Genomic DNA, 15,321 nt, shown 5'->3' on the forward strand with positions numbered 1-15,321 from the left:
CAAATCAAAGCATGAATGCACACATCATTATCATAAGCATGCCAAAAGCACAAGTGCATGAGATGACCATAGCACGAAGCATGGCAACCACACATAAAGCATCAAGGCACAAGGAAGAACAAAGCATCATACATGAAGCTACACCAAGCAAAGAAGCAAATGCATCATAATCAAGCCATGAGTAGAATGACAAGAACAACATGTATTGAGAAACAAAGACCTTGCCAACCTTGCCTATATTTTGTAAATCAAACCTGACCACCTAAGAGTAGCTATGAAAGCACCCAGGGGAGGTATTGACATGTAAAAAACCACACTTTACCACCTTAAGTAGCAATAAATGGACCAAGGGTAGGTGATGGATTTGTAACTCACATCTGACCACCTTGCAGTAGCCAAAGGATCATGGCACCAAGGGGAGATGTTGAGAGTTGTGGTGCCATGAGCACATGTAGAGCAAAGGTATGAGTAAAGGGAAAGCTGCCACATGGCATGGAGGAGATATCCCACATGTGAGCAAGCATATGGATGTGAGTACCCTCACCTATAAAAGGGAGGTTCATTTGAAGTAATATCAATCAAGCACTTTGCACTATCTCAAGATTCTCTTTATGAGTCCAAGCTAATCTATCTTGGAACCTAATTGACTTGAGGTACATGTCATGAGCACTCTCTTCATCATGTTTCCACATAGGTTCCATCCACCACTTTAGAGTGCTCCATAGATCCTGAGACACACATGTTTTGTCACAGACAAGGTCCATATAGAATATGCATAAAATTTCCTTAGAAATGTTCAAATATGTAAAGGAAAAATATGAAAATCTCATGTCCCCCCTCCCACAAAATATAAGACATATACCTTGAAAAATATGCAAGATTTTAAGATTTGTACATATTTCTCATAATATGTGAGGCCCAAGGGGGGGGTCTTTTGGATGAGGGAGGGGGAAACAAAAAATACACTAAAATATGAAAACCCATCTCCTTTCAAATTAATGTAACTTTTTCATGTGTTATCTAAATTTCAAGGTGTAAAGACATATTTGAAGCTCTTTTAGTGTAGAACACAACCACGTTAATTTAAATAATTTCTATTCATGGCATATTGTTAAATTCATCTCATGGTCAAGATTGTGATAGGTTTTTTTACTAAAGGGAGGGTGTGAATGCTTTGCCCCTCGATCAACAAGTGATGGTCGGTCATCTACTAAATAGTTGAGTAAACTGAGCATTAATCCAAGTGATTCAATGATGCCTATAATGGTGGAGGTCTTTGTTGGGTACACCCTCATGGGAGAATGCAAAGAAGCATGTGGTTGCTTATGATTCGAATATTGTTGCTGGTTGACAGGTTCTTATTGGTCCATGCTTTAGGGCTTAGGTGATTGGCCTACTTGTGCATGTGAGGTACGTGGCACAGATGCAACGTGTTGATGACTCTGGATGATTAGGGTGGCGGTGCTCTAGTTAGTCAATATTGGTAGCCTCTCTTCTCCTTCTCTTTGTCAAGGCCATGGGCCATTGTTCCATACACCATTAGTTATTCGTGTCTTAGCTTCTTGACTAGCTACTCCTTGAGGTCTTCAATAGTTTTGCTCTTTTGTAAGACTGCAACAAAGTTGGATAGCTTGAGCAACTCATTGTAGGTTCTAGTCGAGTCCACAGTCATGTCTCAAAACTGTTGTATCACCAATAAACCGGGTATAAGTGAGGCTTTTGAGTCAAAATATATCAAAACAATAATTGAGTCACATATCTTTTGTATGTGTAGATCGATTAGTACTGTAACATAGAAAGATTCATGAAGAAACTTGTCATTTTATGTTTGCATGCATACAATTTTCCTATCAATGGTATCAGAGCTAGGTTTGACCGTCTGAGTGTTTGATCAAAGGTTTTGTTTCTTGTATGCAGGTTGAAAAGATCCATAAAGAGAGATGAGGTAGTACCACTTGTGTTTCGACAAAATATTAGAACACTTAGAAATAAACTATATTGACAAGGAAAAATCGGTCTAGATGTGTTGGCCGAGGCGTGCTTTCAAGATTGTCTAGGTGTTTTACCACAAATCTATGGGTTCGATGAAGACGACAAATACTAAGGCATCTATTGTGAAGTTTACTAGATGGAATTTTGTGAGCTGGCAGTTGTCAACTAAGTTGTGGTTCATGCAAAAAGGTCTGTGGGGTATTGTTTTTAATACCGATAAAGAACCATCATCTGGTGAAGCAAAAAAGCATGCATGGAAGAAGGATAATGACAACACCATTGGTATGATGGGTAGAGCATTGGGTGAAGAATATTTCCATCATTTGGATGTGACAAAGAATGCTGTAGCAAATTGGACAATCCTACAAGCTTTGTTGGGAGTGAAAATGAGACATTCAAAAGCCAATCTGAAGTAGCAATTCTACAATCTGCATATGAACACGACAATGAAGATCTGGCAACTTTCTTGAATCATATGCAAGCATTGTTGAAACAACTTCTAGAGCTTGGCTCTAAAATTGAGGATGAAGACCAAAAGGCAATTTTGTTGATAAGTCTTCCCTCCAAGTATTGTGAGATTTCACGTATTCTTCGATTGGATGATGAGGCTGACTTTATCGATTGTGTGGGTTTACTAGTGGAAGAAAAGCAAGAGGAGGGTCTCTTTCCTAGTGATATTTCTTATATGGCTAAAGGGAAGAGAAAGGTGACTGGTAATTCCAAAACAGTATCTTGTACATGCTATTACTATGGGAAGCTAGGTCATATAGAAAGTTTTTGTATCAAAAGGCAAAAAGATGAGATAACAAGATAGGGAAAGGCGAATGCTGTTATTGAAGAACCTTCATATAAGAATGACATAGCAAGACTTGTAGAAGATAATTTTCCAAATCAAGATTGGGCTTTCTAAGAAGTTTGGTTGACACACAAAAGAAATGCTCCAATGCAGTTGTGATAGATGATCACGGATGATCAAGTTTTAGGTGTTGTTTTAGGTGTTGATGAAACTCTGTGCTTTGTTTGATCTCTCCCTATTTCGGTCGAAGGAGGGTATGTTGGGTACGCCCTCATGGGAGAATACAAAGAGGCATGTGGCTGTTGGTGATTCAAATATTGTGGTTGGTTGAGAGGTTCTTATGGGTCCATGCTTTAAGGCTTAGGTGATTGGCCGAGTTGTGCATGTGAGGGTACGTGGTGCAGATGCAACGTGCTGATGACTCTGGATGATTTGGGTGGCGGTGCTCTCGTTAGTCTCAGTATATCAAGAGACAACAGCCTCTCTTTTCCTTCTCTTTATCAAGGACATGAGCCATTGTACCATGCACCACTATTTATTTGTGTCTTGGCTTCTTCGGTAATAGCTACTCCTTGAGGTCTTAGATAGTTTTTCTCTTTTGTAAGGCTGCAACAAAGCTGGATAGCTTGAGCAGTTCACCATAGGTTCTAGTCGAGTCCACAGCCATGTCTTGGTATGGGTGAGGCTCTTGAGTCAAAATATATCAAAACAACATTTGAGTCACATATCTTTTGTATGTGTAGATTAATTAGTAATGTTACACAGAAAGATTCGTGATGAACAAGTTGTCATTTAATGTGTTTGCATGCATACAATTTTCTTATTAGTCTTGAAACTTGAAATTTATCGAGGATCCCACCTTGAGACCCAACGGATCGAGTCTCTAACCCGCTATAGAAAGATCATGTTACTCGAGCATCCATGGAAGAACTTGGCAAATTTTGTGGAATATATATAAATGATATTATCATGCTAAAGGTTTTTTTGGTTTTCAAAAATCTAATTTCAAGTGTTGGTGACTGCACCAAGATTTATTCTTATAGGATCATATAAACTTTCATGACTCTTATAAAAGTTTCAGTTATTAGTAATGAAACTAATGTAAAAGAAACATCCCAAAAATGATGTAGTAAAGCATCTATCTATACATATTTTGAAGGTCGACCTACTTTTCAAAGGCTATGCCATGTGGCACTCAAAGGGGAGTCCTCTTCTGAGCAAGAAGGACAAATGGGAACCGGGAAAGGGCAGAGGCGGCTTAAGGTAGCAAGTGTGCTGCCACCTATTAGTGGTTGTCCTGTAGTCCAGTCTGGCACACGCGGGGAGAACTGCAGTCTATCAAGGATGCCAGGTGGTTATTATTAAAAAGCGAGATGGCATGCTGCATGAGTTGGTAGGATGATGGGTCCCGAGATGGCATCGTGCACCTATTGATGTGGCAAATCACAGTGCCATCTACGATGGAGAACTGCACCCCACCTTTTGTGTCAGTTCAGTTCACTGGACAGAGAGAAAGAGAGAGAGATAGAGAGAGAGAGAGAGGAGTTTTTTACTTCATAGCAACAATGCCAAGAAGCCTTAATAGGCTTATCCGAAGCGATCTACAGGGATCGAACACAAACACACCATGACATGAACCAGAGCCTCAAACACCAAGAGAGAGAGTGAGAGAGAGAGAGAGAGAGAGAGAGAGAGAGAGAGAGAGGGAGGGACAGGGGGAGGGAGGGGGGGAGAGAGAGAGAGAGAGCGAGAGACAGAGAGACAGAGACTTCAATGCTTTGCCCCTTGATGAACAATTGATGGTCACTCATCTAGTTGATATACTTGAGTAAACTGAGTATAGAGCCAAGTGATTCCGTGATGCCTATAGTCATGGGGGTCTTGAAACTTGAAATTTATCAAGGATCCCACCTTTAGACCCAACAGATTGAGACTCTAACCTGTTGTAGAAAGATCATGTTACTCCTGAAACTAATGTGAAAAAAGCATCCATGGAAATACTTGGCAAATTTTTGTGGAATATATATATATATGATACTATAATGCTAAAGGAATTTTTTGTTTTCAAACATCTATTTTCATGTGTTGATAACTCCACCAAACTTTACTTTTATAGGAGCATATAAACTTTCATTCCTCTTATAAAAGTTTTAGTTATTAGTAATGAAACTAATGTAAAAGAAACATCCTAGAAATGATGTAGTAACACATCTATATATACTTTTTTTGAAGGATCCACGTGCCCTTCAAACACTATACCATGTGGCACTCAAAGAGGAGTCCTCTTCTCACCAAGAAGGAGAAATGGGCACTGGGCAAGGGCAAAGGCAGCTGTAAGGCAGTAGGTGTCGTGCCACATGTTCCTTGCTATCCTGCAATCCAGTCGTGCACACACGGGCAGAATTGAAGTCTATCAAGGATGCCACGTGGTGGTTATCGAGGGAGATCGCATGACGCATGGGATAGCAGGATGACACGTTGCGAGATGGAAGGGTGCACACATTGATGTGGCACATCACGATGCCATCCATGACAGACAACTGCACCTCGACTTATGTGTCGCTTTAATTCACTCGAGGGGGAAAGAGAGAGAGAGAGAGAGAGAGAGAGAGAGGGGGAGGGAGGGAGGGAGGGAGAGAGAAGAGGGAGAAGAGAGAGAGAGAGAGAGAGAGAGAGAGGCTCTATGGTATGTGTACGTCTGATAGATAGTGAAGATTAGTGAATAATCCTTTTTAGTTTCTTTAAGGAAACGAAAGGAATAGAGAGATTGATTGTGTCTATGTGTGCACGCACATGCGCGCACGTATGCACATGTGCATGTGTGTGTGCATGAGGGGGAGAGAGAGAGAGAGAGAGAGAGAGAGAGAGAGAGAGACCCTATTGTGTGTCTACGTGTGATAGAGAGAGATGTTAACGTAACATTAGTAACTAAAGTTTTTTTTTGTCTTTTTAGGAACAAAAGGGGGAGGGAGAGAGAGAGAGAGAGAGAGAGAGGTAGACAGACAAATTCACCCTCCTTTGTTCGAAGAAATGGTTAAGGGGAGGAATGTAATAGACATCGGTCAAGGGACTCTTTAAGAGCCACTAGTGTGGGGAAAACTGTGGCAATGTTATTACAAAGCAAGAATAGACTTGAACAACATTAGCACAAATATCACATGTAGTTTCAATCTCAATATTTTATGAGTGGGTAAGTTGTGGGTAGAGACCGGAGCTTTTCTTTATGAAATCAAAGAGGCTTTTCGTCATCACTATTGTGCACATAAGGTCGAAGCCTTGCTTGCATGATTTTTAAATATGGAGGGTTGGCTCAACTTTATCATTATGTCATGGAAAAGACTACAAAATCCATCACAAGAGACGTATTAGTGATGAGCAACAATCATATGTGCATTATAGGAAAAGGCAAGCTTGTGGGACGTGGGCTACATATGTGTTCTCTATTTCATTTAAAAAATCAATGGGACTTGGGCAAAGTCTTGAGGTTTGACCTTACTACATAGTTTGACCTTATATGCTTATTGCGAGTCAACTATTCTACTAAGCAGCAAATGGAAGATGGGTACTATCTATTGCAAGACTTGTCATTGTGTCTATTTTGCAACACCTCAAATGGTAACACAAGTAAAATTGAGGTGGACGACAGTATTTCAACATGTAGCTTGTTATTGGAAGCATTGTGATTTGTGGCACCCTTTCTCTAGTAATCATATGCATTTGTAGCTAGTGGACTATGTGAAGCATTCCCAAGATGCGTTCAAATTTTATTGGCCCTTGTTACATAGCAACATAATATTTGTATATGTTCCATCTTAGTTATGTAAAAATCAGCTATGCAAATCTTATTATCCCTTATTACATTCCAATTTGCTCACTCAATGACTACCACAACTAATCATTCATCGTTCTAAATTATGGAAGTGGAAGGCATGAACCCTAGGAGATGTTGACAGGACAAATGGAAGACCTACCATTCCAACCCTTGCATCTGACTGAATGATTCATAGAGAGTAAGACATTTATTGGAGAAGAAAGCCCTTAGGATAGAGGGATGTTAACGTAACATTAGTAACTAATGATTTTTTTTTGTCTTTTTAGGAAACAAAGGGGGGGGTGGAGGGGTTGGGGGGGAGAGAGAGAGAGAGAGAGAGAGAGAGAGGTAGACAAACAAATTCACCCTCCTTCGTTGGAAGAAATGGTTAAGGGGAGGAATGTAAGACATCACTCTAGGGACTATTTAAGAGCCACTAATGTGGGGAAAACTATGGCAATGTTATACAAAGCAAGAATAGACTTGAACAAACATTAGCACAAATATCACATGTAATTTCAATCTCAATATGTTATGAGTGGATAAGTTGTGGATAGAGACCAGAGTTTCTCTTTATGAAATCAAAGAGGCTTTCATCAACACTATTGTGCATATAAGGTCAAAGCCTTGCTTGCATGATTTTTATCTTTATGTCATGGAAAAGACTACAAAATCCATCACAAGAGACATATCAATGATGAGCAACAGTCATATGTGCATTATAGGAAAAGACAAGCCTCTGAAACATTAGGACATGGGCTACATATGTGTTCTCTATTTCATTAAAAAAATCAATGGGACTTGGGCAAAGTCTCAAGGTTTGACCTTACTACATAGTTTGACCTTATATGCTTATTGCAAGTCAACTATACTACCAAGGAGCAAATGGAAGATGGGTACTATCTAATGCAAGACTTGTCATTGTGTCTATTTTGCAACACCTCAAACGGTAACACAAGTAAAAGTGAGATGGACGACACTATTTCAACATGTAGCCTGTAATTGGAAGGACTGTGATTTGTGTCACCCTTTCTCTAGTAATCATATGCATTTCTAGCTAGTGGACTATGTGAAGCATTCAAAAGATGCTATTGGCCCTTGTTACATAGCAACATAATATTTGTATATCTTCCATCTTAGTGATGTAAAAATTAGCTATGCAAATCTTATTATCCCTTATTACATTCCAATTTGCTCACTCAATGACTACTGCAACTAATCATTCATCATTCCAAATTATGGAAGTGGAAGGCATGGTGGAAGGCATGGACCCTAGGAGACGTTTACATGAGAAATGTAAGACCTACCATTCCAATGCTTGCATCCAATTAAATGGATCATAGAGAGCAAAACATTACTGGAGAAGAAAGTTCTTAGGAGTTTCTAGACCTTATCCTTGAACAAATCTAATTACCAAGTCTTGGAAGTTGGAAGCTCTTATATAATTTTATGACATTACAAAGAACTTTATCAAGCTAGAAGTAAAGTAGATCGTACCACTCCCACCTTAATGAACCCCCAACAATAGAAAAAGAAATTATACAATTGTAAATAAGAAATGCTAATAATTGTATCCAAACTTGTATCAATTGAATACATTAGGGAAAGAGGATGATTGAGCTTAATTTAGATTCCCATTAGAAAGTGATTGGCATTAAAATTTGCAACAAAAGCTAGCTAATTAGGCTACAAGCAAATGTATAAAAACCTTGGGGATGCTTTATCTTGATATCATACACAAAAAACAAATCTCAATTCCCATAGAATATCCATGCACTAGGACCCTGATTGCCAATGCTACTACTAGATATTACTAGTCTTCCAAAAACCCCTAGTGACACCTACATATCCCTAGGGTGATGCACCACAACATATCTGACTAGTCTTCCAAGCACTCCTAGTGATGCCCACATATCTCCAAGGTGATGCAACAGGCAAATCCCCCCTTCACCCTACTTATGCATGTAACGCTCCCATACAAATGTACATGCACGCATGAGAAAAATACGTAAGATCTATTTTTGCATATCTGACATGAAAGCCTTTGCTTTGTGATACAAAAATTTGGCCAAAGTGAAAGGGATTGTTAACATCAATGAGGGGCTTGAAAAAATCTATGGCGAGATGAAGAGGAAGGACAAAAGAAGCCAAAGCTGGAGCCAAAGGAAGCGGGGACATTCAGATGCAAAACAACAAGATGAACTGCCAAGCTTTACCTGTGAGCAACTAACTAAAAGTGACAATTTGGCATTAATCAACGTTTGCACTCACATCCGCCCAACAAAATACTGAAATGAAATTCCACTCTTTCAATTAACTAATAAGCAACTAACTAAAATTCAATAGAGTGGTAACTCATTGCTATGGAACAGGATGACCAATAAGCAACTAACTAAAATTGGCTATGGCATTCAATAGAGTTTTACCTCAAATACACAAATATTGACATAGAACTCCAGTTTTTCAGGATGACCTTAAGGCCAAGCAAACATTTCCCATAGCACACTCCACTGTCCTATATGGGGGTGCTTACATTCACACTAACCCATTGCAATGCCTGCAAAATTCAACCTTTAACACAAGCATACACACAGCTTCAGTTTTCCCAACACACATCTGAAAGGCAAACTGTGCCTAGAGAACATCCTTGTTGAGCACGCCAAGTTCTGTTGTGGATCTGTCTTTTGAGTTTGTCCTTGAGAAACCTTTGGAGTCTCTGTTTTTTTGGTTACTTAACGATAAGAAAGTTTCAAGCTTCATTTATGTCCCATTTTCATTGCCAACACACAAACGAATTTTCAAAGAACTGTCAAGACACGATGTGTGAATTGAGAATGCTTACAAATGCACTGTGCTTTCTTCAATGAAAGTGGTGGATAACTCTCAAGCTTCATTAATTTTTCTGTTAACAAAGCATGAAGAAGATACAACGATATCCAAGTCTGAGAATTGTGAGGACATGACGGTGAAGACAACGTTTACAAATATACCACGCTGACGATTAATGGGATAGGCTTGTCCCAGACATGAGAGCCACACAGATTTATGAAGCATTTTACTCTCTGTAATACCTGAAAGGGTTCTTTTCGAGGTAGAGCATCTCAAAACATAATTGAGGCAATGAAGAGTTCTCTTCCCCATAGTATGTCTTTGTACACTGTAGTAATTGTAGAAATGTAATTTGAAAGGCGACTTATTTCCTATGCATAGAGTCTTACTGGTGATCGATTTTCCCTATAGCGATGCCGGATCTTCTTATGTTTCACGTTAACCCTTTTAGAGCTTACAATCATCTTCCTGTTCCCATACTTTGATCGCATTTGCAAGTCAAAAGTACCTTCAGCTTCACAACTGATGGTTCAGTGGAAAGATGTGCGCCGACGCAAGAAACCAGGCTGGTGCAGATAAGTTCCAGCATTAAAAACACGAAGAAACCATTCAAAAGTTCAAGTTTCTTTTGGAAGACAGAGTCAAAGCAAGTCCATATTCTTTTGAATAGAAACAGTGAGAGCAAGATTAAGCACAGACTGCAACATCACACGCAACATGGAGAGCGAGAGAGAGAGAGAGAGAGAGAGAGAGAGAGCTTACCTGTAAGAGCAAAGAAGGGGTCTCAGCTGCAGTGTGGCTTCTTGTATTGCGGCGAGTTCCAGCAGAGGGGCTATTTGCGTTTGTGATATCCCAAAAGGTCCGTTTTCGACAAGAGTATTCCTTTGACGATGTGTGGTACTTGGGAAGAGGATTCCGAGAACGAATTGGGGTTTTCATCACGGTCTTCTCTATCCTGCCTTCTTGCTCTTGCTCTGAGTCTGAAATCGAAGGAGCTAAAGTCAGTGGCGTAGTCATCAGCATTGGGTCTGTTCTGCCTTGCAGCCATGGGTCTCTGTACCAAGGCATTTGAAAGGGATCAGCGGTACCTGGAGCCGGATTATTTTCTTTCTGCCTACAGTGAACTGATTGAGGCAATGGCGTCGCCGAAGGAAAAACCACTAGCGAGCCTTGCACAGCCGGAGATAGAGCTAGAGTGTTGTTTTCGAGGGTCAGTAGCTTCTGTTGCAATTGAGCGACCTGCATCCGAAGATGCTGGTTTTCTTTTTGTACCTCCAGCAAAAGCTTGAGCTGCTCCGCATCCGACCGGGGAACCTGAAGCTCCTCATTCGTCACGCACTCCTAGCAAAGTACCGGAGAGTTTGCTGAATTGTTTTGGCAACTGGAGTTCACTCCAAACTTAAACCTTAAACGAATAACCAACTTATAGTCTCTATCCGGACACGATGATCCACCTATGTATTCCTCGAAGGAGCACAGAACTCAAAGGGTTATCAAATTAATACTGCCAACCTTTGTTCGGATCTCTTTGGCACGATCAGCCCAATACAGTGTGTTCTGAGTTTCTCCAAACGACAGGTTGCTTGGACTGATGTTTGCAATCATAGCCGTGTGACAAGCACCGCCTAATGAATCCTGCAAAAAGAGCTCAGTCAGAAAAGGAAGGACAGAAATCAAGTTCATGCCATAATTGCAACACCAGTACACGATACTTCCTTAGCTCAAGCAAGCAAATATGTCCGGAGACAAGAGATTTGACCTTAAGAAGCTGAGTGAGCTTGGAGTTTCTAAAGGGTATATGCTTCTTGCCCTCTACAAGAGCATTGATGCAGCTGCTCAGTGCCAGCAGTGAACGGTTAATGTTGGCACCTTCCAAGGACCTGAGAGTGCGTTGGTCTGTTGCTAATGCCCTTTCTGAACCCGCCAAATCGATGAGAGAGAGCTTTCCAACACGATTGACAGAACAGGGGCCTACATGGGCTTTGTACTCTACCACAACCTGCCCAAATGTGATGGGTGTCATGGATGGGCAAAAGTCAGAAAAATCACTGTTTGTTAGAGATCCAAGAAAGGTGTTAGCCTGCGAAGTTAGCATACCTGTAAAATGGCATGAGATCTTGAGGATGTCTCATTCAGACGAGTTGGCTCAGTTGTCCTGTTTTGATTACCCTGCTGAAGCAACGCCATCACCTTCACACAGATTGCATCCCGTTTACATGTTATTGTAGAATCAGCAATATAGAGCCCTTCCTCCTCTATTTGGCCTTTAAAAGTCACTTGTATCCTCTCCCTGTCAACGTTTTGTTCTTTATTTTTTTAACTAGCTCTCTTATTTCCTCAAACCTTTTGCTTTGCTTTAAGCCTCTTTCTTCCTGTCAAGGTTTGTTTCTGTATTTTTTATTGACATCTCTGCCCTCCAGTAGTTAGATCTATAAAGAAAAAATCACAGCTTTGAGCACAATTCTCCTCTTCATCAAGACTGCACAAAGAAACCCCTCATGGAGATATCGAAGCACAGAAAACTCTTCGGAAGGTTTAGAGCATAACACATAACACAACGGCAGCAAGCAAATACTTCATTGTTTTGGTGTCTGGCTGTCTCATAGAGCCTGTTATTCAATTCTTGTTCTCTCTCTTGCATACATTAGGACCTTCAGTTTTTAGAAGAAATACAGCAGCCCAAGAAGCTTTACCACTAAAGCAAACACAACAGAGGCTTTTCCTTACCTCATCTGCTGAAAATGCTTCGTATTGAGTGAGTCCAGCAGCTACAATGCCCTGGAAAATGATGACTTGCCATCTTAGATAAATCAGACTCCGTTTATGTACTGATAAATTCGAAATTTGAACTAAAATTCAGAGAAGATGGCGGGCAAGTTTGCTACAGTGGCAAAGCGGTTGACGATTTACCTGTTTGGCGTCTTCTCGCAGTACCAGTGCTCTGCCAGGTGAGAGCAAGTCTCTCACGGTCTCGTTGTAAACTTCTAAGTAGGAAAGGCGCACCACATGTTCACCCTCTCTGCTTCGTTGCTTAAGCTTCGAAAATAAGTCTTTGAGAGCAAGAACCATCACTCCTGGGCTGTGGACTGTTCCAAGCATGGTGTAGGTCTTACCTGCTCCAGTCGCTCCATAGCAGAAAACAGATGAATTTCTGCCTTCTAGCACGCCCTCCACAAGGTGCGCTGTACTGCAAATATATGGACAGGGTGTAAGGATGTCTATAACACACAATCCAAGCCATAGTACATCCATCGCATGTTTAATTAGGAGAGATCTAATAAGCTCGAGTGATGTGATCACAGGGAGAAACAAGAGAGAAGCTGCAAAGGCCCTCACCTAGCTCGATATACTTCTTCCTGTCCTGTGTCGTCCGAAAAAGCAGCATCAAACGCAAAGTAGCGCCCCTTCAATCGCTTCAACCTCAGATAATCTGAGTCCAGTGCCATTTCAGTCAAGTATATCTCCTTTTTGTTTGCTGCCCTCACACAACACCGTGCCCCTGCATCTTTCTCTTTGTTGGACATCGGCCTGAGCCTCACAAAGACGCTGATTCGGTCGGCCTGACCTTCTCCCTTGTCATCCTCCCACGTTGTCTCTAGGGTCCTTTTCAGGGGCGGCCTGCAGCGGGAGACGTCGGCGTTGTCAAGGCTGTTTCGAGGCCTGTATGGTCTCTTGGCACCATTAGCACTCGTTTTGTACTCCAAGCCTCCTAAGATCTGCGGACTAAGGATCTGTTCTACACCACTGAGGGGAGTCTGGACTTCAAAGCTTGTTTCTTCTTCAATGGCAGCGAAGGGCCTCCGGGGAGGGCCAGCCAGAGTCTTACGTCTCTGCGAAGGACGGCAATCAGGGATCCGAGGGGTCAAAAGATCGACACTACCATGTGTAACTGCTCGCTTCCATTCGGTGCGAGGCAGACCCAGATCGGGAGGCAAATTCTTCATCTCCCCTACTTGTTTTCCTCGCCGTTCCGATGATGGGGTCATGAGTTTCCCTCTGGAAATGGACCTGAGGTTTGCCAGGTGAGACGAGGACGAAATCTGGGAGGGCCTAGGCTGATTCTGCGGGCCGATACCATCGGTCGCTGCAATTTGAGCTTCACTGCCTCCGCTAAAGACGCCGATGGACTTAGAGCGAGTAGGCACTCCCATTTGCAGACAGAAGGTCCTCGCGATCAGGCACAAGGCAAGTCCTGCACCTGATTCATTCGAAAATTTCCCTCTCCTGCAATCGTGGCCGTGCCGAAGCAAATTTGTCGATGAGAAAGCGTCTGTGGCACCGCTAGGGATCTCTCGACCAGAAGCAGCCTGGCTGAAGGTCGATGCTCAACCCGGAGGAAATTCGTCTCGGCAAACCACGTGATGCAAATATCTGCATGAAATCGAGGTCGTGGCCAACGGAAAAAAGCGGAATGCGTGATTGTTCTTGGAAGGACCATGCGGATATCCTCTCCTCGCTTTCTGTGTGTCTGTGTGGCTCTGTAAGTGTGTATGGTTCTGGAGCGATTCGATTTTCGCAAGCTGGTAAGATAAAAGTGGATGGGAGATCACTGGGAAGATCTGGAAGAGAAGAAATTGATGGGGTGAAGAGGATGATGTGAAGAGGACGATGCGGAGGTACGATTCGCTATGAGATCGCCGAGACTGGCGATGGCGAGAGAGACAGAGAAAGAGAGGGAGAGAATGAGTTGCCGTTCTTCTGGCAAAAGCAGTTGCTTCAAATTTGAATTCAAACATTCCAACGGCTCTTTTCCTTTAATCCTCACTTTCGCTTTACGGCCCTGTCCTGTGCTCACGAAGCCACCAATTCTTGCTTTGGAGCCTCGAGAGTTTACTTAGTCCCTCTCCACACTACTCCACAACTGCGTCACTCGTGCCTCGCTTAGGCCCGGTTCAGACTTGACCGCCTGTGTGGTGGTTCACACCACCTGGCAGAAAAGACATAAAATACAATTGAGCATTTAATTTCAACGATAGTTGATTGACTTGGTGGATGATGAGATGCGTGTAGACCCCGCTACCCACGTTCCATACCCAATAAAATTCATTCGCAGTTCAACATTTTCAAAAGTCCTTTGCTTGGGCGGCCTTCTTACATCGGACAACTTTTTTCCCTTTGAGCATCCGGGCCCGCGACTTTGATTAGTCAACGTGGGACAACACCCCTTCAACATTCCTTTTGGACGTCTTCCGCCGGCCTAGTCTGAACCCTGCCTTAGAGCGCATTCTTGCCTTCCGCCAGCCCAGCAAAAATGCCCACGCAAAGGTTTTCTATGGCAGTGGCCGGGAGATGTTCCCATGAATGCACCACCGGGTTTAAGGCTAAATGCTCACTCACCTGACGATTCTAATAGCGAAGGATAGAAGGTAGCGCCGAAATGCCCGGGGAGAGTGCAAAAAAACCTGTCTCGAACAGGGTGGTGCACTACTACCTTGTGGCGTGGCGATTTCGGTGAGAACAAGGTGGACTTTGAAGATTTCGGGCAGTTTTGGGTATTCCTGCTGACGCGAGAATGCGCTCTTAGCTCACTTGGAGCGCCACTGATGCTCCCATTAGCACCCCCATTCTGGCACGTGCGAATTCGAGCATTGGTGCGCCATTACTCCTCCCACCAATATGCTTTCGCCGCCGTGTGGTTCTAAGCTTTGGCTTAAATGCATCGGTAGCTAGCAACCTGCTCTCTCTCCATCTAAAGATCTACGAGCACTCTGCAACTCTCCCTGCAGATCATCAAACTCTCCAGTGAGCTTAGTCAGACCATTAAAGGCGTGGAATATGTCATTTGGAGCCTGAAAGTCGCACCAGCATACTGTATCTCGTGTGCACTGACCCTAAGAGAGCAGTCACACATGCCGGTTGTTTTGGCACATTGGAAAGCTATGACGTAACTGCT

At 42.4% G+C, this 15,321-nt stretch overlaps 1 protein-coding gene across 1 annotated transcript; it reads right to left on the minus strand.

Annotated features, from left to right (window-relative positions):
• Positions 1-9,423: 9,423 nt before the first annotated feature.
• On the minus strand, positions 9,424-14,122 carry LOC147884123 (kinesin-like protein KIN-8A). Its single transcript, XM_087398483.1, has 9 exons — positions 12,765-14,122; positions 12,339-12,615; positions 12,156-12,206; positions 11,526-11,618; positions 11,188-11,427; positions 10,941-11,063; positions 10,517-10,769; positions 10,191-10,408; positions 9,424-9,994 (listed from the first exon to the last, which is right to left on the minus strand). The coding sequence occupies exons 1-9, from the start codon at positions 13,577-13,579 to the stop codon at positions 9,959-9,961; spliced, it is 2,106 nt and encodes a 701-aa protein (XP_087254609.1). The 5' UTR covers positions 13,580-14,122; the 3' UTR covers positions 9,424-9,958.
• Positions 14,123-15,321: the final 1,199 nt, after the last annotated feature.

This window comes from Dipteris shenzhenensis, chromosome 27 (genome assembly GCF_047967505.1).
Source record: "Dipteris shenzhenensis isolate YYH24624 ecotype China chromosome 27, Dip_SZ_1.0, whole genome shotgun sequence".
Classification (NCBI taxonomy): domain Eukaryota; kingdom Viridiplantae; phylum Streptophyta; class Polypodiopsida; order Gleicheniales; family Dipteridaceae; genus Dipteris; species Dipteris shenzhenensis.